General features: G+C 42.3%; 1 protein-coding gene across 2 annotated transcripts in view; it reads left to right on the top strand.

The window, feature by feature from the left end:
- POLR3B (RNA polymerase III subunit B) overlaps positions 1 to 24,440 on the top strand; it is a 166,449-nt gene that overhangs the window by 11,964 nt on the left and 130,045 nt on the right. The window contains exons 1-9 of one of the 2 annotated variants that reach the window (XM_088478925.1): positions 92 to 232; positions 7,274 to 7,306; positions 7,912 to 7,968; positions 9,793 to 9,857; positions 13,291 to 13,366; positions 13,664 to 13,764; positions 19,176 to 19,267; positions 20,228 to 20,345; positions 23,231 to 23,339. In XM_088478925.1, coding sequence (XP_088335051.1) covers positions 161 to 232; positions 7,274 to 7,306; positions 7,912 to 7,968; positions 9,793 to 9,857; positions 13,291 to 13,366; positions 13,664 to 13,764; positions 19,176 to 19,267; positions 20,228 to 20,345; positions 23,231 to 23,339 — 723 coding nt within the window. In that variant the 5' untranslated portion in view covers positions 92 to 160. Of the gene's footprint in view, positions 1 to 91; positions 233 to 7,273; positions 7,307 to 7,911; positions 7,969 to 9,792; positions 9,858 to 13,290; positions 13,367 to 13,663; positions 13,765 to 19,175; positions 19,268 to 20,227; positions 20,346 to 23,230; positions 23,340 to 24,440 lie in introns of those variants that run through there. The other variant, XM_088478926.1, reaches the window with a different exon arrangement.

Raw genomic sequence — 24,440 nt, 5'->3', positions numbered from 1 at the left:
TTGCTCGCGTACATCGTATTAGCCCTTATCAAATATGGCGGCCCAGGGTGTGCAACGGAGTGGGATAGGAACTGTCAGGGAGACCGTGGCGGGGGGAAGGTTTTAACGGATGCACACGTCATTTCTTCCCATGTGTTGGTCTTGTATTTAGCACACAGACATGGATGTGCTAGCTAAGGAGTTTGGGGATCTCACTCAGGAACAGCTCATAGCTCCTATTGATACTGTGGAGGTGAGAGTACAGGAATTATTTCTTATTTATATGTATACAAATGTACAATTTATAATGACATTTACTGTGTGTTCAATTGTCATCTTGGCTATTTGTTGGTAAACTGCACCTTGCATTACTTTTATTGTAAACTCCACATTACATTATTATTGTAACTATTATTATTGCAACTATTATTAGTACTACTACTACTACTGTACATTGCATTATTAATACTTTTTGTGGCCATTATTATTGCAACTTATTATGATTACTACTGTACTCTGCATTATTTTTATTGTAAACTGTACACTGCATTATTATTTATTAGTATTGTCATAGTAAACTTTACATTACATTATTTAATTTTAAGCACGGTTATGCTAAATCCATGCCTCATAAAAAAGTTGAATAAAAAAACTTGTGTATTTTTAAAATTTGTTTTGGTAAATGTGCAGTTCCTGCATATACATAACCGTACAAATGTACATAAAAAAAACTAACAAGGTTTTTTTTGCCATCATGACACATGCATGTGTTTTTTACAATCTACATATATGAATGTTACAAAAAAAATAAATATATAGCCTCCCTCTCTCTGTCCCTTTCTTGCTGCCTTCCTCTCTCTTCCTGTCCCCCCAAATGTGACATTTGATATAATTATCTGGCGTTTATATACCCTTAGTTGCTGACATCACATATCTACATAACCCCACCACCACCAGTTGAAGAGCAATCTGGGGGCTCGGTTGGGTCAGGGTGGTCAGAGGAATATAGGGTACTCTAGTTGTAGTGTGGGGGCTGCATTGGTTGCATCAGTCTGTCTAGTACACACTGATTAGATTATAGCCACTGCTCTCTGACCAGGACTGGTATTGATTGTGTTGCCTCATTCTGCTGGAATACCTGCTGTCGGGTCCAACATTCCGGTTGCTCCAGCGCAAACAATCTGGCACCCGCGCAGCCATCTCTTCTTACTGCGCCATGACAGAGTTCCTTGATGTCTCTAGTATGGGGTACTTAGTGGCAGTGGAGACTAATAGGGCCCATACACCTACACGATCAACTTCCGATCCGTTTTACATCCGATTACCCTGCAGTTCCGTCGGCACGTTTTTTCTTTTTCTTTGCACAGGATCAGTCGTATGATCGATTCTGTGCCTCATGCGCTCATTAGGGAATAGGGACAAACAGTCATTGAAATTACTGTATTGCCACATGATGGATCGCATGAAAAAAAAATGCCACGTTCTGAACACGATACGATGGAACATATGTGCTGCACATATGATCATAAGATACGATTGACGGACCCACGGGAGCGCGCATCGGATGAAAAAATGTACATTCAGACTTGCTGAAATTGTGTGTCGAGTCGAAAATCGTGTGATCGTTTTGAAATCGTGTAGGTGTATTGGGGCTTTAACAGCAAAGAGTGCGTAACATGCTCCTTGGGTACGACATGCAAGCACTTACCAACTGGGTGATGTATTTTTTGTCCATTAGTGATGCTAATGTTTGTAAAAAATGATTTCTTCTTTGGGTTTCATAGGGTCCACAGGAACTACCTTGGGGTATGTAGTTGGAATAAATCATTGCACCAAACAGCTACAGCTTTCAAGCTCCCAGCATGCACAGGACCTCCTCCGTATATATACCCCGCCCCCAGCCACAGGCGTTCAGTTTTTTTGTTTGGTACTCTGCAAGTATAGAGATGCACCTGTTATAACAGCAGGCTTTTTATTTTTTTGATTTACCTTAGGTTTTTATACTATTGGGCTGAGTAGTACTAGGCGTCCAAATAGGACGCATGTACTACGACTCCTACTACCTCCGCTGATGCCGAAATGCCATCTCCTGCAACGGGCCCTGGGGATTTCGGCGGGTCACAGTGAAGCTTAACTAGCAGCGACGCTGGGGCCTGGACTGCAATCTTAACTAAGGAGATGACAAGGTAAGGCGATTCCTCGTTGTTGGAGAATCGTGCGCTACAGTCCTGGCTGCCGGTGTAGGAGACGCATCGGAGGCTGCTGCTAGTGAGGGCCAGCAAGTCATGTCCTCACCAAGACCGCAGGGACTTTATCCGACGCCGGGGATGGGTAGTAGATGCACTAGTAGTGTCTACTACTGTGGGGCCAACGAACCCATGCCGTTAATGCAGACACAACTTCCTGTATGGGTTCCCACGTCTGGTTTATTATTCCTGACCACCTTGTGTATTGAGACGCTCACTGTCCACCTATGGTGCTCTGCTGAAGCTGTTGGTTCTCAGAGGTGTGGGTCAGTCTCACTGTTCCTCTCGCTTGGGTCAGGTATACAGTGCTCTACATCCTACCAAGCCTCTGTGGGTTTGGTCAGTTGATTCAGAGCCCATTTGAATTTATATATGCATTGTATGTGAATTTAATGCTAGCTGCTGTACTGCCTTTTACTTCTAAACTGTTAGATATATCTATCACTGTGTTTCTCCTCATCCCTCTGTACAGGTGTGTGGGGTTTTTCATTTGTCTTTTCACATTTACGTGTGAAGACTGTAACATTGCATTTATACCTTTATATCTGTGATACAGAGCAGGTTTCTGTGCAAGATGTTTTGTGTGTTGTCTGTTGTAAACAGCCACCTCTCCAGCACCTGCAAAAGAGGTTGAGCCTCCTGCGCTGGTATCATGTAAATCCTGTTTGGTCTCAGGCTGATGTCTTGTAAATCCTGTTCAGCAGGCCTGTCGGCTCAGGATTTCATATAGGATGGTTTGTGTGCTCCCTGGTATAGGACAACTAACTCATCAAATCCAGTACACCAGCTAAAAAGTGCATTGTTACCTTTGTACTTATATATACTAAGCATAAAGGGAAACAGGAGCTAACTATCACTGCTATTGCTCCAGTTTTACCCTTAACTACCAGGTGTGTAGGGGTTAAATTGTACTTTACTTTTACTTGTGAAGACTGAGCTGCCCATTAGTTGGAGATGCTCAGCTGCAATGAGTGTTTGCTGAGGGGAGATTTGGGCTCGCTCTCTCTTTCTCTGAGTATACCTTTCTCCTATGGCAAGGTATATAGCACTGGAATTCTACCAACTTTTATACTTGTTTAAGTTGGTTCAGTGCCAATTTGTAAGTATATTTGTATGCTTTGCACTTGTATCCTACCAATGTAACTGCGATTTAGTGCCTATTAGCAAATATATTTTCTATGCATGTAGATCCTACCAAAAACGTATGCGTTTAGGTAGTTGATTTTAATGCCCTTTGGCAAATATATGCATTTTATATGACATATGCTAAACTCTACTGTTTAAAATAAAAAAAAAATATATATTTTTTTCCTTTTTTTTTTTTTTTTTCTAAACCCCCAACTACCTTGTGTATAGGAGTTAGAGAGTACTTAACATCTATTTTTATCTGTGAAGGAGGTCACATTGCATTGTTAACCCTACACTTGTTGTAGGTTATTTGCAAATATTTCCCATGTCTCAGGACAAAGGTAAACAGGAGATTGTTGTCCCTGTGCTGGTTTCATGTAAATTCTGTACAGTAGGCTTCTCAGGTTTTTATACAGGATGGACACAACAGCAGTCCACCTCGCCACCACCTGTTCAGGGGTCATCTTGAAGGTCCTCCTGGTCTCAGGTTATGACGCAGTTAGTGGACCGCTTATCAGCCCCCACAACTCCCTCCCACTTTGGTTTTCCCACAGTGATTACAGCCTGTTATGTTTCCTCTTCCCATACAACCTTCCTGGATGAAGAATTATGTGTACTCAGTTCAGAATCTGGCTTTTTTAGCATCTACCTATCTGTAAAGGATACAGATGAATAAAACCTCAGACGTTTAAGCATATAAATGGACTGCACCATCCTCTCAGTCCATCCATTTTTCAGATTCTGATATGTCATCTGTGGAGGCAAGGATACACAAGTTTCCTCCCTCTGGGCAGAGACAACTGTTGAGGAGGAGCGTAATTCACTAGTGAATGTTGTTCCTCTCTAGCTGGGGCGGTTAATTCAATCCTCTTTTATAGAAGATGAAGTACTGCCTAAACCTGGTGTTCAGACTCCTGAAGGTGACTTAGGCTGGATTACCTCAATCTAAATAGCTCACTAAATTTATGGGGGAAGCATGGAACACTTCAGATAAACTGTTCCAGTTTCCAAGATGGGCTAATGTCTTTTTACCCTCTCCTGCAGGGAGAGTGCATCAGGTGCAAAATCCACTGAAGGTTGTTGGCACAACTCCCTCATCATGTTCTATCTATGGCCTTGCCCTCTAGTACAGTGGTTCTCAAACTCGGCCCTCAGAACCCCACACAGGTCACGTTTTGCAGGTCACCCAGCAGGTGCACAGGTGTATTCATTACTCACTTACACATTTTAAAAGATCTACAGGTGCAGCTAACTATTTCACTAGTAATTATGTTAGGAGACCTGCAAAACATGCACTGTTTGGGGTCCTGAGGACCGAGTTTGAGAGCCTGTGATCTAGTAGACCATTCATGCCCTGCTCAGTTCAGGGGGGATAATCCCGGTTCCTTTGGCTATCAGGGAATGAGTTCTTACTCAGATTTGTTTTTGTTTCAGAAACAATGGATTCTGTTTCATTGGGTTGGTCGATATCACCGGCTAAGGTCTCAAACAATCCGGCTTTCCCTTGCATTGTGGCTGCAGACGACTCATTTAAACAAGGGTCGCCTTTTATGAATCCCAGATTGGGTACTCCTCACCACAGATGCAAGTCTGCGAGGATGGGCGCGATGACAGGTCATCACACCTTTCAGGGAAGATGGACAGCTTAGAGAACCATCAGGGAGGCACACGAAGTCCGGAAGCCATGAGGGAAGTGGCGAACATTCTGGTTTGGACAGAACGCCATCTTCCAGCAATCTCTGCAATACTCATCCCAGGAATCCTCAACTGGGAAGCGGACTTTTTAAGTAGTCAGGACATACATGCCAGAGAATGGGCTCTTCTTCCGGACGTCTTTCAGGTCCTGGTGGACAAGTGGGGACTACCGGATGTAAACCTCATGGCATCACGTCACAACCACAAGGTCCCCAAGTACGGGTCCAGAACAAGGGACCCCTCAGCTGCCTTTGTGGATGCTCTGGCGTTGAGGTGGGACTTCAGGTTGGCATACCTGTTTCCTCCAATCCCTCTCCTCCCAAGGGTCATCAGAAAATTCAAGCAAGAAGGTGGCAGGATAATACTAATAGCTCCTGCCTGGCCCAGGAGACATTGGTTCACCGATCTGACATGTCTATCCATAGACAGTCCACTTCCATTTCCTCTACACCGGGATTTGCTAGTGCAGGGTCCCTGCCTATATCCGGATCTACCTAGGCTGGCTTTGACGGTATGGCTCTTGAGTCTTCCGTCTTAAAAGCCAAAGGTTTTTTCTACTTCCGTGATCCAGACGATGCTTAGGGCAAGGAAGCCTGCTTCGGCCCCCATCTGTCACAGGATTTGGCATCCATTTTTTTTGTTGGTGTTCCCACAGAAAATATGACCCAGGTTTTCAGGGTCTCCCGAGTTCTTGCCTTTCTGCAGGCTGGACTAGACCTTGGTCTTTGCCTGGCTACTTTTGGGAGTTCAGATTTCTGCATTGTCAGTTTGGTTCTAGCGCAGAATCACTCTCCTGCCATATGTTAACTTTTTGGCATGGTGTTCCCCACCTTCAGCCACCTTATGTCCCACCAGTGGCACTGTGGGATTTATCCTTTGTTCTCAGGGCGCTGCAGGCTCCTCCCTTTGAACCCTTGGACACAGTGGACCTCAAATGGTTGACAGAGAAGACACTTTTTCTACTCGCTATCTCCTCAGCTCGCAGAGTTTCTGATTTGTTGCTCTCCATTTTTTGATTTTTCACCAGAATAGAGCTGTCCTCCGTACAAGGACGGGTTACCTTCCAAAAGTGGTATCCCATTTTCATATGAATGAAAAAAAGGTAGTCCCAGTCTTTCAATCTTCTGGCCTTTCTGTAGGTGAAGCTTCACTGGATGTGGTTCGAGCTGTTCATATCTAAGTGGATCGTACCAGCTCCATCAGGAAGGCAGATGCATTTTTTGTGTCGTATGGCTTTCATAAGCGAAGCTGGCCAGATAACAAGCAGACTCTGGCTCGGTGGCTGCATATGACTAGTTCTCATGTGTATACTCAGGCTGATCTCCCTGTTGCGAACACGGTGACGGCACATTCTACTCGGTCTGTGGGACCATCGTGGGTGTTTAGACATGGCGCCTCTGCAGAACCGTTATGCAAGGCGGCGACTTGGTCTTCGGTCCACACTTTTATCAAATTCTATGCATTTGATACTTTTGCCTCCCAGGATGCTTCCTTTGGGCGGAGGATTCTCCTCTCTGCTCAGGAACGTCCCCACCCTTAAGGGAACTGTTTTAGTACATCCCCCAAGGTAGTTCCTGTGTACCCGAAACCCGAAGAAGAAAATAAGAGTTATGGTAGACTTGCCTTTTGTTAACTCTTTTTTTTTTTTTTTTTTCTTCGAGGATCATAGGGTCCACAGGGCACCCACCCTGACGCACCTGGCCTCAGTTGGGATCTGTTCTTTTCTTTTTTTGTCACTGATTCCCTCTTCGTTTTTTGACAGTGTTTCTTGTGTACATTGTACTTTCTTCTCCACTTTCTGTCTCTTGTCGTTAGGCTAGTTTACAAACTGAATGTCTGTGGCTGGGGTGGGGTATATAGGGAGGAGGTCCTGTGCATGCCGGGAGCTTGAAAGCTGTACCTGTTTGGTGCTATGGAGTACTCCAACTACAAACCCCAAGGTAGTTACTGTGGGCCCTGTGAACCTCGAAGAAAAAGAATTAACAAAGGTAAGTCTACCATAACTCTTATTTTTTTTAAGGGTACATTATCCAATGTCTCAATTAAAACTTACTTATCTTCCAATATTTTTCTCAAAAGACAGCCCTCTGCATTCACTTTATTTAAGAGAAGAGTAACCATTTCCATACCGCTATTCTGTCAGGTATCACATGCTCACTTGTACATTATTTTGGACATATTTCATGCAATTGTTGTTGTGAATATATTTGGTTTTCATTTTGCAGGAAAAATGGAAACTATTGCCAGCTTTTCTGAAGGTAAGCAAAATAGTTTATAATTTTCAGTAAATGCGCACCTATGCATAGTATGTGATCTTTGTATATAAGTGGTTATTTATCATATTAATCTGTCTATATTCTAAGCTTTGGAGAGATAAAGAAAGTCCCAACCAATCAGCTTCTAAATGTCACTTTACAGTCTGTGTTTGAAAAATAACATCTAGGAGCTGATTGGTTGGTACTTTTTCTCCCCAAGTATTTGTACATAGACACTTAGCAACTCGCACCTAATTGGACTGACCCCTATTTTCTCTTCGAATTTGCATAGTGAATTCATTTTGCAATCCAATTAGCAACTCGCACTGAACCGGAGAGACTGAATTCAAATTTTTGCATTCGCACCTCCCTGGGGGGAGAGATGGAGAGGAAAATCTAAATAGTTCCTTAGCGATGTAACTGGTTCCTAGTTAACAAATAGGCTGCATATTCATGAATATTAGTTAAGACTGCAAAATGGCTGGCTTGGCTCTAACCAGGGATGAACTTCAAGAAAAACAATTGCATTTGTACTTTGTCAGACTATTATTTTGACTCAATAGAAATTCTAAGTTGGTTCCCTCACCTGCTGTCTCTGCTTCTGTCAGGTAAAGGGCCTTGTGAAGCAGCACATAGATTCATTCAATTACTTCATAAATGTGGAGGTAAGTGTGTACTCATACTAAATCCTGCTGCTGTTTAGAAATGGACATTGGCGTTGGGTTGTGTGGAGATTATATTGTGATGCTACATGTTATGACACGCCTCAAACCTAGGCCACGCTTTTATTTTACTTTAGTTGTTGCTGGTATCATATAATCTTCCACTATTCTTTTTTTTCTTTTTATGATACTAATGATGCTAATGATACTATTAAGCAGAGTTCTGCAACAATCTCCTCAATGACAAGTCATAGTGGGAGATTGTATTTTTTTTTGTCTTTTCCGCCATATCTTTCCCTGTTAAAAGCTGTGAATTGACTGTTGTGGATCTACCTTTTACGTGGCACTCGCATGCAATGGCGTTGGCCATTTTCTGGAATGAACCTATATTTATGGGGATGACCACAAAGGGGGTAGATCATGCCTCAGTGATGCCATTCGCTCTGAGTGTATGGGCTGTAGAGTTGTTGTCTGGGCACTGCAGATGATTGTGCTTAGGCCCTGAGAGAAGAAGACTTCATGACTTGACTTTCTGGTGGAGATAGAAAGTACCAACCTATCGGCTCCTAACTGTCACGATACAGGCTGTGAGGCAGGCAGAACAAAATCCCAGCTAAGTGCCGGCATCTGGGCTAATTGTATAGCCCCGGGTGAGGTAATTAGCCGCTGTAATTTACTGCTGCTTATTGGATACCGGCCTAATACTTATACCAAATATTACAATACTTATGTTAATATGTAGATTTAGGGGGGAATTCAATAATCAGCGGTAATTTACCGTGTTTCTAATTGTTCCCCAGGGGGCTCTTCATTTAGCCCCGAAGCCGGCAGTTATCAGGGATTTTTTTCACCCGTCTGAGGCAGGTGAATAAACAATCCCCGACAAGCAGTCCCGTTTTTGCAATGGCGGCCGCGAAAACACATACTGTAGGTCTGTGACCTTATCACGGATTCTATGAGTATTCGCCTGAAAACGGATAATTTTTTTTGGGCCAATAAAACGGAATCTAATTGAATTGCCCGGAAGCAAAATATGTGGCAAGCCCTGATTTATTCGCCCAAAAAATTATAGGGGCTAATTGAATTCCCCCCTTTAATATGGAGCCATCTGACAATGTTAACATGTATCATTGTCTTGAGAGAAATCCACACGGTACAGCTCTTTCCAATTTCTAATATTGCTAACGCTCACTTTACAAATGCTTAGACACAAACCTTTTCCTAGAGCAACACAATTGTTATAGGAACATGATAAAAACAAATGAATCCGAACTAAAATGAAAGATGTCTGGAGTGGTTATCTCTGTGAACAAAGATTAACATTAGACCTAAAAGAAAATTACAATCTTTAATATTTGTTTTATTTGCACATTAATGAATTGTAAGCAGTACTATAATTAACTTTCCTGTACTACAGTAAGTGGGAAAAACATTTTTTGCCTTATAGGAAATATTACTGAAGTCTGTTGTAGCTGTGCATTGCTGTGGTTTTGTATGTTCTCCCCTTGTTTATGCAGGGTTTCCTCCCACACTCCCAAAATATACTGGTAGGTTAATTGGCTGCTGACAAAAATATTAATCCTTTGTGTGTGCACGTGGAAGGGGATATAGATTGTAAACTCGACTGGGGCTATGTTTGATGGGAATATTCTCTGCAAAGCGCTGCAGAATTTGTGTGCACCATATAAATGTCAATAAATAAATATTACCGTAAATAATTATTTTGGATGTCCTAATGAATATTCATTCCTCAAAATGTTTTATAGCACTTTTTTTTTTTTAATGTTTTTTTGTTCCACAAGTAATGATGTGCTTTAAATTTCCCAGATTAAAAATATAATGAAAGCCAATGAAAAGGTGACAAGTGACGCAGATCCAATGTGGTACTTGAAGTAAGTTGTTCCAGGTTCCACAAGTGGCATTGCAGTCCATGGTTTTTGGGAAGTTGAGGAGAGATTTCAAGCTTGTCTGAGACGTAGCCAGCGGAGACCAGTATTGTGACCAGGGGTGGGCCGCAATGTGCAACTAGTATTTGGGATTAGGGAGAGGAGAGCCGCCAACCAAATTATTTATTATACCTTTATTTTTCCCTCTTTCTGCGAGGTCTAAATAATACATTTCTAGTCTTGATGAGTAGAGATTACAGTGGAAAATGGTTTTCGTTTTATATGTTGGCTATTGTTTTCTGCTTTGGCAATTTCTTTCACACATTTTTTTGTGTCTTTGATAACTTGTACTTTACATAGTATACATTTTAGGTAAGTGTTGGGATGCTATAAATATTAAAATATTTAGCTTAAAGTGTACCTGTCGCTTACTTAATGGAGGCAGTAATTTTATGGGTTGAGCCATTATGACATAAGAAGTGGCCTATACCATGATACTTTAGAATTGAGCATTTAACTCTTGTCAGTCTTGCGCACATTTGGTTATAATAGGGCATATCAGTCATTGAGGATTTTATTTACAAGACCGGCCTAAAGGCCCTTTTAATTCCTTGTGGAAAACACTCTAAAGGTGCGTACACTACACGATATGCTCCCTGAGCGACATCGTGTAGTGTGTCCCCGGCAGACTGTGCTCAGTATCGTTCATGACATTGAGCACAGCCGCTGAACAATATCATTAACGATATCGTTCAGCGCCGGGCTCTCTCCCCCATTCCCCAACATGCAGCAACCTGACGAGGTCGTCAGATTGTGCTGCATGTTCAGGCGATGGACAATGTCGGAAACGACCAGCGGGAGTGCGCATCGCTTGTCGTTTCCGACATAAACGTGCACGATCACTGAGCGACTGCACGATTACGATGTCGTAATCGTGCAGTCGCTCAGTAATATCGCCCAGTGTGTACGCACCATTAGAGTGAATCCTTGGACTGTTTACAGATAAAGCACACAACATCCCAATCTAAAGAACAGCCAAAATTTGGTTTTAAACTCTTTCAACACAATTCCTGCACTGCTTCCAGTCTGCTTACTGTGCTTCAGCCAGGCTGTTGGCATGTGACAAGATTTACAAAATTCCCGTTATGTTTAAGGCTGCTTTTATAAGCTCACCCTCCGTAATTCGTCAAGAGCGTGCTATCAACATGCTTTTAGCCAGAGCTAACTCTTCTTCACTGACTGTTTCCATTTCCTCCAGATCCTTGCTGTTTGTGAGGGTGTGAATTAATGTGTTTTTTTTTTTGTACCATAATTAGTGTTCATTCTAGCACCCTGCATCTGTCACAACCCGTGCAGTTCCTTGTTCCTTCCAGGGCTATCGCTCTCTGCTCTGGTGCTTCTAGCACACTCTGGCCTGTGTCACGTCTGAGGGTTGGTTTTGTTGGAACAGGTGTAGGAGGCTGAAGAGGAGACTTGAGAGGCGTGAAGGAACTTGAGTGGCTTGAGCCAGGACCTCCTTGTATATTGATGTGAGGAGGTAGAGATACGGCAGTGGATGATGGGCCCGAAGGCAAGGACAGGAATAGAATGTCTTTATTGAACAGTAGGTTGGAATGGGACTGGATATATAATAAAGAATAGGCAGAGTCAGATTGAGACCGATGATGCTGGATTGAGAGCTGGATGGTTTGAGAACGATATTGAAGAACTTAATTGATATGAGTCCTATGTTGATGAATTGCAGTACTTGATCAGTTTGGGGCCGATGATGATGAACCGATGGTTGGAGATATCGGCTGGGACCGATGGTTGGAGTTAGGAACAAGTCTCGGGGCCTGATTCAGCAAGGAACGCAGACGCGAATTTGCATGCACCCGGACGATGTTTGCGTTCTGCAGGGAGCGAATGCAGGAAGCACGCAGTCTCGGCACACATTGACAGGAAGTGACCGTTTGGGGGTGGTGACGGGGGGGTGGTCAGTGAAACACAGGCGTGTCAATGCATTTGAATGCCGTTACAAGGGCGTGCATAATTAAGCCCCTGCGACAGAAGATACAGACAGAGCTACAGTTGCATACAGGAAGCAGCCCAAATCCTGAGTGAGGTCAGGTCAACCACTATTATGCTAATAGGTTTGATGGTTCTCGATGTTTTCGCTGTCTAGCGAGGTATTGCGGATGTGAGTAAAGAAGTGCATTATGTAGTGGTGGGCGTCTGATTCTTGTGCTGCGGTGTCATTGCAATTTGGGTTCATTAGCATATTTTCGCAGCGGCCCGGTTCGTGCCTATGCAGACTTGCGTTCCGTGCTGAATCGGGCCCATCGTGGATAACCCAGACTGGAGCACAGATGGAATGGAGACTTGCAGCCAGACTTTGAACTGGAATCACACGGACTAGAACCGTTCAGATACAGAGCACCTGGGAGCTTAGCACAGAGCTGTAACTTCAGCAGAAGCGACGTTGTACTGGCAATCAGGAAATGGAATTTTTATAGGGGTGGATCCCCAGGGATTGGATGCTGCAATCAATTTTTCTGGGAGCAGCACTCTGAGTGGTGGAGGTAAGTCAGGTGACTGAATCCAACATGGCTGTCTCCATATAGCGTTTTGGAGAGTTTGCATGCTGAGTAAACACACTGAGAGCACAGAGCATGAACAGACCTCATAGCCAGCTGGATGCAATGTAGGCACGCCTTTGCGTCATCCGGGAGTAATGTGCGGTCCCAGCGCAAGCAGACCTCAGTGCTAGCTGGAACAACATAGCAGAGGTAAAACATAGGAGAATAAGGGAAAACTTAGTATGTATCGTGACAGTCTGCATCTCAGCAGTTTGGTGCATTAGCTGTGTGTGCTAGAAGCACCAGTGCAGAGAGTGACACCCCAGGCAGGAAAGAGGAACTGCACGGGTTGTGACAGGCGCTGGTGCTAGAATGGACACTAATTATGGTGGTCATGCCCAGTTACCTCCTCCTCCTATAGACAAGCGGTAGACAGGATGCTAACAAAAGTTTTGGAATAATTATCCATTACAGACAAATTCATCTGCATTTCTCTCGATTGCTTCTTAACCAACATTATTTTCTGAGGCTTAGGTACCCAAAATTCACATTAAAATTTCTTTGCTTGTGATTATCACTTTTAACAATTGGTTCCATCCGAAGACTTTATTGTAACATGGGTTTTATGGGTCCTATCTTCAAAATGGGTGTATGGGGATGACATGCCTGTGTGTATATATATATATATATATATATATATATATATATAGCTTGCTGTAACTCTTCAGCCTTTTTCTAAAAAAAGTTAATGGATGGAAATGTACAGACAGGTGACAAAGATGCTGAATCAGTTTTTGGTTTGAATGGTTTGTTCATGATTCATAATCCACAAAACCACTTTTTTTATATATATAATATATATATATATTTTTTATTTGCAGGTACCTTAATATTTATGTTGGAGTTCCAGACGTAGAAGAAAGTTTCAATGTAACCCGACCGGTATCGCCACATGAGGTATGGATGCTGTACAGTAGCTCTCTGTGATCAATATCTGACCAGCTTGATTAAGTCTTGGTGGTCGGCACTAGTCACTTCTGCTGCTGGACCAAGCAACAGGATCGATATTAATGGCCGCACGTATTTGTGGAAAACTTGAACAATGGCTTGCTGGGTGTCACTTGGCTCAGTAGGTTTAAATTGGATCATAATAGGGATTTTTTGTGTGTTTGTCTGTGGGGGGGAAGGGAGAGTTCCCAGGCTGCGATACCCGGCTCACCAGCTCTAGTAATCTGCAGTCCTTTTCTCTTCTAGTGTCGTCTCCGAGACATGACCTACTCTGCATCTATCACTGTTGATATTGAATACACAAGAGGCAGCCAAAGAATTATCCGCAATGCTTTACCCATTGGCAGGTAATGGGTTATTACATATTATACGTAACTTTCACGATGTTATTTATTTATATGACCCCACCAAGTGTATGTAGTGCCGTACAGTGAAATGACTATGACACACATAATATAAGTTGCTGAAGTGAAAGCTTGTTTGGCTTTTAAAATTGCAATTATGCCTGATGATTATGGGGTCTATGTACTAAGCCTTGGAGAGCTTAAATACCAACCAATCAGCTACAGGCTGTGTTTGAAAAGAAAAAAATTGTCAGGAGCTGATTGGTTGGTACTTTATCTCCGTCCACGTTCTCTCTCCAAGGCTTAGTACATAGACCTATCAGCAAATCAAGGCTTATTGAGCCCTATATCATTTTTTTTAATTTTATTAAAACAGCAAGAAGGGTACAGAAGGAAATAAGGTGAAATGAACAGCAAATCTAGAGCCGTCACCAGGCAATGGCAATAACGAATAAATAAAAGATATTACAGTGTACTGTGCTATAGCACAGAGCCAGGGGACAATCAGATTGTAAGTGACTTGATTAGAGCGGTATCTAGACATGAGGGTTATATGTTCTCAAACTTTCCTAGGGACCTTCTAGGCAAATATACCAACTATTGCAGTGGCAGAGATTGTCTTATTATTTCTTCATATAAAGAGGCCTGCTGTGAAGTCATTAGATGACGTGGAAGAGCAAGTACCTTAATTAGACTTACAGGGCACACTTATGAATGAACTAATATAGAAATATCTGTAAGGTTGCATCAACATTTTTTTTTTAAATGAATCCTGGATTTTCCCACAGCGTGTGGCAGTAGATCTAACATGATCTTAAGTAATCGAGAGGGAATATAATAAATTCTTGGTCACCTAAAGAGTTGTAATAAGCAAGTTTCTTGAGGAAGGGAATAAATGACCATTCATCACTGTTATATGGCCCCACATCATCTTCCCGTCTCTGGCTCTATACTTTACAGAGGCATCGAATGCTGGGTACACACTCTCCGACATATAGGCCTTTCAGTTGAAAGGCCGATCTATATCGTGGGCTTTTCAGTGGGTGTTTATCGATGTGTCTGTGAATGACGTCGTTCACAGACATATCACGTTGGCTGTGCAACACAGCTGATGCCCAATATATCTGCATACAGTCAGGTCCATAAATATTGGGACATTGACAGAATTTTCATATTTTGGCCTCTATTCACCACCACAATGACTTTGAAATGAAACAAACAAGATGTGCTTTAACTGCAGACTTTCAGACTTAATTTGAGGGTAATTACATCCAAATCAGGTGAACGGTGTAGGAATTACAACGGTTTCTATATGTGCCTCCCACTTTTTAAGGGGCCAAAAGTAATTGGACTATCAACTCAAAAGCTATTTCATGGACAGGTTTGGGCTATTCCCTCGTTATTTCATTATCAATTAAGCAGGTAAAAGGTCTGGAGTTGATTCTAGGTGTGACATTTGCATTTGGAATCAGTTGCTGTCGACTCTCAATATGAGATCCAAAGAGCTGTCACTATCAGTGAAGCAAGCCATCATTGGGCTGAAAAATCAAAACAAACCCATCAGAGAGATAGCAAAAACATTAGGTGTGGCCAAATCAACTGTGTGGAACATTCTTAAAAAGAAAGCATGCATCGGAGAGCTCAGCAACACCAAAAGACCCGGAAGACCACGGAAAACAACTGTGGTGGATGACAGAATAATTATTTCCCTGGTGAAGAAAAACCACAACAGTTGGCCAAATCAAGAACACGCTCCAGGAGGTAGGTGTATATGTGTCAAAGTCAACAATCAAGAGAAGACTTCACAAGAGTGAATATAGAGGGTTCACCACAATATGTAAACCATTGGTGAGCCTCAAAAACAGGAAGACCAGATTAGAGTTTGCCAAACAACATCTAAAAAAGCCATTACAGTTCTGGAACAACATCCTATGGACAGATGAGACAAAGATCAACTTGTACCAGAGTGATGGGAAGAGAAGAGTATGGAGAAGGAAAGGAACTGCTCATGATCCAAAACATACCACCTCATGGTCGTGTCATGGCGTGGGCATGTATGGCTGCCAATGGAACTGGTTCCCTTGTATTTATTGATGATGTGACTGCTGACAAAAGCAGCAGAATGAATTCTGAAGTGTTTCGGGCAATATTATATGCTCATATTCAGTCAAATGCTTCAGAACTCATTGGACGGCGCTTCACAGTGCAGATGGACAATGACCCGAAGCAAAAGCAACCAAAGCGTTTTTTAAGGCAAAAAAGTGGAATGTTATGCAATGGCCAAGTCAATCCCCTGACCTGAATCCAATTGAGCATGTATTTCACTTGATGAAGACAAAACTGAAGGGAAAATGCCCCAAGAACAAGCAGGAACTGAAGACATTTGTAGTAGAGGCCTGGCAGAGCATCACCAGGGATGAAACCCAGCGTCTGGTGATGTCTATGCGTTCCAGACTACAGTCTGTAATTGCCTGCAAAAGATTTGCAACAAAGTATTAAAAAGTGAAAGTTAGATTTAGGATTGTTTAGTTTGTCCCATTACTTTTGGCCCCATAAAAAGTGTGAGGCACATATAGAAACCGTTGTGATTCCTACACCATTCACCTGATTTAAGGAGCTGATTACGGAGCTGATTCAGACCCGCTCGCTAGGATGGGTTAGCTCGTAGCTGGCCGATTGTCGCTTTCTGCACATGCATGCGCATATGCGAACCACTGTGAGCGATCGGGATGTGTTCGCTTGCCCAGTATAGACAGCCCAGTTGAATGAGTGACAGAAGAGGCCGTTTGTCTGTGGTAACAGGGGCAGGCCACTAGAAACTGTGGGAGTGGAGGTGCGAACGCAGGCGTGCCTGAGCGTCTTAACGCCGTTTCAAAGGCGTGCACAATTAAGAGGCAGCATCATTGTACACGTCACCTGGTTGTATTCACACTGAAGTGATAGCAGTGCTTGCGGCAGGGTTTAGTCAACATCAAGCGCTACGATCGCATCCGATGGTGCTCGATGTACCAGTGGTTTCAAGCACTTCCAGGAGATGACGTGCGCAAGTGGGCGTCTTATGAATGGCTGGTGGGAGTCTGCATACACAAAGTGATCGCACGCCAAGACATAGTGGGCGTGCTAATGCCTTGTGATCGCCTGCCTTGCTGGGTGTGCGCAGGATTTGCATACACTGGGTGCGAGCGGACGCATCTAGCGAGCGGGTCTGAATGAGCTCCTGAGCTCTCTAAGCACACATTCTCCCACCTCCTTTTTAAGATGCCTATCTCTTCTTGCTGGCAGCTGCTCTCTGGTCTTTCTGATTCAGTGTGCAGATTGAGCGCTCAGATCCAGACCTGGTGGGAGAAGCTGCTGGCACTGGTCATGTACAACAACTCAGTTCTGTCCCTTAAACTGCATGTTGTGCCAGCAGCTACCGTAAAATTGTATTATGTATTACTGCTATTGTAGTGATGATTCAAGCTACTAGCTGGCCGAAGGGCAGTTTCCAGGCTATTTGAAGCCTCCAGTCTGGTCTTGAATGTGGAAATTCAGTTTGTGATGCAACTATAAAAATGTGAATTTTTATTTTGTAATTTTCAGCATTAAATGAATATATTAATTGAGCAGAAACTTGACAATGTTTCAAATGCATAACCATACTGCCCTGCTGATATTGATTAAGGGCCAGCACACTTCAGAAAAGTAATATAACACGAATCGAAAGAAAATCAATACGAGATGCTCAGTAACTGTAAATATCTGTGAGGGTTTAGTATTCAGACTTCACTGATCCATATATAATGATGTCTTAAGGATGACAATAATTCTTAGAAACGTCTATCCAGAGTTTTTAAAGATTTGATTTTGCACATCTTTTTCATTAACGTGATAGTACATGCTCCCTCTTTGATGACGTTGAGCCTCACTTTTGACAAGTATCTATGCTAGGTGGGAGCGATAATTGCCGTTGAGGACAGCATGTGATTGCTTCATCAATTGCTGCCCTCTATAACGGTGAACACAAAGAGGGGTATTCAATATGAAACGTAAACTTCGCTGTCGAAGTTTACGTTTCATAGCTGAGATTTTTCTGGGATAAAGTATTGGGCGCGCGCCCGCTTTATCCCCGTATTCAGTATCAAATCTACGAAAACGGGAAGGTGCAAAGTGGGATTTGCGTAAAAAAACAAAATTTTCCAGGAAAAATTTGTAGGACCCCCCCTAAAGTTGTAAAAACATGGGGGATCACTATGGGTACCCCCGTTTTAGCCTGTAAATGAAAGTTGGGGATTTAAATAGCCGCAGCAGGTGTTTTTTTCCCGACATTGAAGAAGTGATGCAGAAGAGCACGTAGGTTATTTTTTTCGTTTTTTCAAGTGGTCCCATCAAATTTGGGGTACATGAAAATTGGTACTAGCATATTTTTATGTCCCTAAAGTAAGTTTTTAAAAATTCTGCAACTATGCACCTGCCGCTAATAATCTATTCTAGAAAACACCTGCCGCATACTTGCAGAATAGCCCTGAACCTATTTCCCTATTGTTAAACACTTTTTTCCCATTTTTTTTTTTTTTTCACCCCAATTTTTAAATTAATTTTTTGGGGTGTCCCTATTTTTATTTTTATTTTTTGACAGTTATTTTTAAAATGTCGTTCCCAGGGGTGCAGGCTATTTTTTTTTAAGCCTGCAGCCCTAAACCCCAATTCTGCACTTTTTTTCGCCACCTATTCAGTGGTGAAAAGTTATCCCCGTTTTTTTTTTTTTTGAACCTGCGAAAAGTCTTTGAAATTTAATACAGTGTAAAACTAAAACCTGCGATAATGACGTCCTAGGTGCGATATTAACTCAAAAACTGAGTTTTAGCTCCATATTGAATTCCCCTGAAAGCCCTTTTGCAGATCAATCCAATATATTCAGTGGTGATAGAAAGTTTGTGAAGCTCCCTTAAAGTTAGTTGCATTGCATTAGTTTTCCGAAAGCAGCACGGCCCCTTTTGTCACTTCGGCATCGGCAACTGTAGATGCACTTGCCGATGCCGACACCCCTCCGCCGCACGAGACATCGGGCTGAGTACATTTGTTAAGTGTGTACCCAGCTTTAGATATAGTAGACTGAAGCTTAGTGGATACAGGATAGTTAGAATGCTGATGCATCTTGGGCCTGTATGCACACATTCAAAGATGGATGTCCAATTAATGATCAGAGTAATGTGATTGGGCATTATGCCCGTGGTGAGGCCGAATTGGCTGCCTTGGCCAATATGGCAACGTTTATGGACAATTTTATACCGCTCTATGAGGACTTATAAACTGCTTTATATAAGATGACTAACGAGTGGTATTGGTAAATTTACTACCTTTTTGTAACGTTCAACCGTAACATTTTTGTGACGAGCTGTGCTTCGTGTTTTCCCTTTTCTTTTACTATACAGAATGCCCATCATGCTACGTAGTTCCAATTGTGTCCTTACCGGGAAGACTCCAGCTGAGTTTGCCAAGTTAAACGAGTGCCCATTGGATCCAGGTGAGAGGCGGACATTTCTGTACAGTGGAGAATATACCATTGATCTCTAGGGCTCAGCTTAGGAGCGAGTGATTGTAGCTGTTGTCAGTTGCGGCTGAGCCTCTTGCTGCATCTTTGTGCTGAAATATTTGCTGAGAACGACTTATATGCTATGTGTGTTTTTGTTTCTTGTTTTTTAATACAGGCACCATTTTTGCGGCATTTGACACAGAAAAAATATCGCCGGTTTGTTTAGTTTAGATTGTCCTCCATGGTCCATAACATTTTTGTATTACCGTCTGTGACCAACAATGTTCCTAAGATTTAGTGTGGTATGTGATATCGACATTGTCTTAATGTCGACATGGATGTTATGTTGAAATGGTCATAATGTCGATATGGCTTTTTCATGCTTAAAACCCTACTCCTAGACTGTCGAGATTCACAATGTCAACATTCAGACCATGTCGACATTATGGTGTCGATATTCTAAATGTCGACATGACTAGATACCCCCCCAAATGTTTCTGAGTGTTTGTGTGTGCGCGCTCTGATTTATTTGGTTGGATGTATGGTGTCGCGCTTGAGGCGCTCTTTGCAGGGACTAGACTGTTCTTCCTAGTATTGAGACTGCTTTCCTACAGTGTACTAAAATAGTGTCATCCAGTTATTCACCTGAAGAGGGTGATGTACTTGTTTATAACTGGCAGGCGGTGGGCCAAATAGGATTTAACTGAAAATGTGAGTCCTACAGTATGACTGTGGAAATTGGTGGTGACCACACAGCAACCACAGCTAGAGCCTTGTAGGGTGCCACCCAGCCTGCGCTGTGCCAGTAGTAAAGCACATTATGCGGCTCTGTCAGCTCGCCATGAATTTACCTACTGTTGCTAAAAACTATACAGCAATACTGATTAGATCATTGCGTGATCCATCATGTAAAGTATTTTATGTTCGATGTTTGTTTCTTGTTTCCTGCAGGTGGCTACTTTATTGTAAAAGGTGCAGAAAAGGTGATTCTCATTCAAGAACAACTGTCCAAAAATAGGATTATTGTGGAAGCTGACCGGAAAGGGGCCGTTGGGGCCTCAGTGACCAGGTATGGTTCTCTCGCTTCATTGGCAATGTGTAGTCCTTCATCTGGTCGTTTTTTTTTTTTTTTTTTTTTTTTAAGAGAACAATGATTTTCGAATAAAAGTTCTAACAGATTTAATATGTTTTAGAGTTACCGTACATTTTTGTTAGGTTCGGTGTAACAGGATCTCTTTATTCTGCATATTTCTTTAAATCTATCTATCACTAAAGATACAGTGGAGGCAACTAATTTGTACACAGGGTATATATTATTTATTTACGCTAAATGTAGGGCTACCACATGCGCAGTAGAGCAGGCGGCACGTGGCAGCCCAAACCCCCCCCCCCCCCCTCCCATTTATAGCTCCCTCCAACTGCCAGTCACACACAATAAGGCTCAGATGGGGACAGGACTGACATTCACAGAAACCGGCACAGGAAGTGCCGCATTTACATGACCCGGTGAAGTGGGAGGTCCCAATGCGGCACCTCCTGCCCTGGCTTCTGCGTCTACTGTACCTATGCTCACACGGCCACAATTGGTTGCCTCTGCCAACCCCATCCACCCACTTGCTCACGCTGCTATTGCCTGAGAGGTGGAGCCATGAGCCCGGCACTGTGATGGATTTCGCCTTGCAGGCTACGTGTGAGAGCACTGTTGGCAGCCCCGAGCCTCCATACTAACAAGTCCCCACCTCCCGATAGGTCTGTACATGTAGTAAAGAGACACTAACTTCAATAATGTTGTGTACTTGTGCCTTGCGCAGGGAAAGCTGTATTCTAGACATAGGGGGAGAATCAAGTAAGTGCAAAGTACCGTCTAAATCGCGATCAGTGTGCTGCTGCGCATGTTGCCGGTAACTGTGCAAGGAAAACATTTGTCTTTTTTCCTCGCAGTGCTATTGGGCTAGTTGAATCTCTCCTGTAGCGTTATGCTATCCCTCTGTACAGGCTATATGTCTGCCATATTTATTTTTCAATCTGGACCCCAGTGGTGTCCGACACAGCCATCCCTTGCCAACTGGCCCCCACCCCTAAATAATTGCATCACCAGGTGCTTCTCTCATTGCACCTTATTAGATTGAAAAGAGTAAAGCTGGGTACACACTAGACGATGTGTGTACCCAGCGACGGCGCAATATATTGGACACAATCTGGCGTACAACCACCCGTTCTATCGTTCCCACGCTGCATCGAGAAGCATGGTGTTGGCTACCGGATCTTCTGATATGCTGTTCATGCACAGCAGATTAGAAGATATGACGAACGATGCACAGGAGAGCGCACACATTGGACGTTTAGACGTACCGATTCTCCTCAAAACGACAAATTGTTCAATATATAATGTGTACCCAGATTAAGGGGAATCTGGTGATAAGAAAGGAAACCATGTCATCTTGCTTTGTTTCCAGCGATATATGTTCTCCGGCCATTGTGCGAGAGTTGATTGAGCATTTTAATATATGTTGGCCTCAGAGTCTTGTAGCTCTGTTCTTATGAATGCACAGAATGTAATCTTATACTTTCGGGGCACAAACGCTGTATCATCGGAAATCTATACCTGGAAAATATAACTCAGAATTTCCCCTGTGAGGGCAAAAAGCATCTGTCTCCAGCAGAGAAATGATTTCCATCTTCAAGGTTATTTCTTGTATTGATCTATGGAATGGCTACACTGAATAATGGCTCTTTGTAATAGCGGCTTTTGGTTCAGGGAACTTTTATCAGAAACAAATGTGGAATGAAAATACATTTGGCTATACTTTTTATACTTTTTATATATTATAGCTGTGTGAGAATACAGTTTCCTTTTAATGTGGATGAGTTGTCTAGTGAGGTCATCTATTTCTTGGGTTAAAGCAATACACAAAAGAATGTAACTACTATTCATTAGGAGCCAGTGACATCACTGATGGAGAAACATTGCACATCAGTATTGCTCCTCTTCTTCCTCCTCTCCTTGCTGCATGATGCCATATATTTTAGGGAGGTCATCACAAGTCACTAATTGGTTTAAAGATCATATTATTTATTATAATTCAATATCATTATTATTTTGATCCTAGTCAAACTCTTAACTTATGTTGCCCATAGCTACCAATTATTTCGTTTACTTATCAAATCCTAAACTGCACTAGACTGACAGCTGGAATCTGATTGGTTGCTTAAATACCTGTTGAATGTTTTTACAAATATCCTCTGGTTTGTGTAAAAGCTGTTTCATAGTAATGGTTGTATGTCCAGTATATATTTTTGAAGATTAAGGGGAGGGTGTGATGTTATGGAATGGTAGCCAATTATAGCTACTTTTGCTGCTCACCTTTTTGGGGTACAAGCTGAAATGACCTAAAAGCTCACCACCGTTCTGAAGACTTTTCCCAGCCATTGTGCTGCTTTGAAATCCACCTTATAAATTATTCCACACCAGCTGACCAATGAACATGGCTGTTCGAATTCATATTGTTAATAAATAATTATTGTTAATTACTAAAAGTTCTCTGTTGTATCTTTTTCATATATGTTAGAGATTGATTTTTGCAGCAGAATATTAAATGCAATAGCGTATCGTTGCTGTGCAGGAAGACACACACTGTGCAGTTCTATTGTACGGTTATACACCCTAACCTTTTACATTAGCCAGAGTTCATCCTTAATAGGCCTGGCTAGCGAATTGAACTTATTAGTGCTGTTCAGCCATATTTTTCTGCTTTGAGGGGTCGGACACATTTACGCTACTTTTGAACTGGCCGATGTTGACATATATTTGGGGAGTGAAGATATCATTATTTTACTCTAGACATAGAGGTTTTCTAGGGCCTGAATCCCAATTTGTTTTAATGTTTTTAACATAACCTATTGTCTCTTTAAAATACCTTGTTTCCAACATATCCTGTTGTTTATCTTGTGCAGCTCTACCCATGAGAAGAAAAGCAGAACCAACTTAGTTATGAAGCAGGGGAGGTTCTATTTGAAGCACAATACATTGTCTGAGGATATTCCCATTGCCATTATATTCAAGGTCAGTATTTTAGGCCGTGCACGCTATGTTGTGGCAGTGCCCATTATCTGCAGAAGGCAGATTCTGCTCGCAGCCTATGGAGGTGCAGCACGAGTGCCTATTAACAAATGCGTAACGTGAGCTGTCGATGGCCACTTGCAGCTAATTGGATCCGCCCCTATATATAATGGTTTTGCTGTTTTTATTATAGAAAATTCATTTTTTTTATCTTTCATTGCATAAAGAAAACATTGAAAATCCATAATTGTTTGGTAACAGTTTATTTACCTGGAGATTTCTAAAGTGGCCGCATATTACCTTTTTATTGTAATTCGCTAAAGGCACTAAAAACTTTTATGTACAGTATGTGGTAGTTCATCTTTAAGTGAGATTTAAATCACTGTAAAGCTGCATACACACGTAAAGATTTTCTGTCCAACCATCCAACTAGTTGATTGGTTGGAATGAAAATCCAGTAAGGTATGAAAGCAAATGACAATCAGCAATTTGCTCCCAAACACCGGAAAATGGACAAAAACTGTTGTTGGAACAAATTGTTTAGCTCAAACATTTAACAAACTTGTCTGACGGCCATTTTCATGTGTTTTCTGGCATTTAGGAGCAAATTGCTGATCATCAGTTACTCCCTTACGTTACCACATTTTCATTCCAACCAATCAACTAGTTGGCTGGTTGGACAGAAAATCTTTACGTGTGTATGCAGCATAAGTCTAATGCGGATACACAGCTTCTGTATTCCGATTCACCTATTGCTGTGTGTACACTCGGTGCTGTCATCCCTAAGGTAAATGCTATGTCAGTCTAGACTGGAATAGATCATGGTATGTTTGTGGTGTCGGTGCTTGGAGATGACCTGTAGTGACACTCTATTTGCCGTAGAGATGGTTTATTGATGGTTACACCTGTCTAAATTGTGCTCACAACTTACCGTACGTACGTACCCTAGAACTTCCCTTAGCAGACAGAACATAGAGGTATTTTCTACTTTAGGGAAACTCTCCTATCGCTAACAAGGTAATCGCAATGAAATGAGGGCTCATTCCTTACAGCATCACTGTATTACCATAACATTTAATGTCACGTGTGTAAATTGCAGAAGGG

The sequence above is a fragment of the Taudactylus pleione genome, unplaced genomic scaffold (assembly GCF_031769625.1).
Source record: "Taudactylus pleione unplaced genomic scaffold, aTauple2 ptg000225l, whole genome shotgun sequence".
NCBI lineage: Eukaryota > Metazoa > Chordata > Amphibia > Anura > Myobatrachidae > Taudactylus > Taudactylus pleione.
Note: the sequence above shows the minus strand (reverse complement) of the source record. Positions and strands in the feature narration are given on the sequence as shown.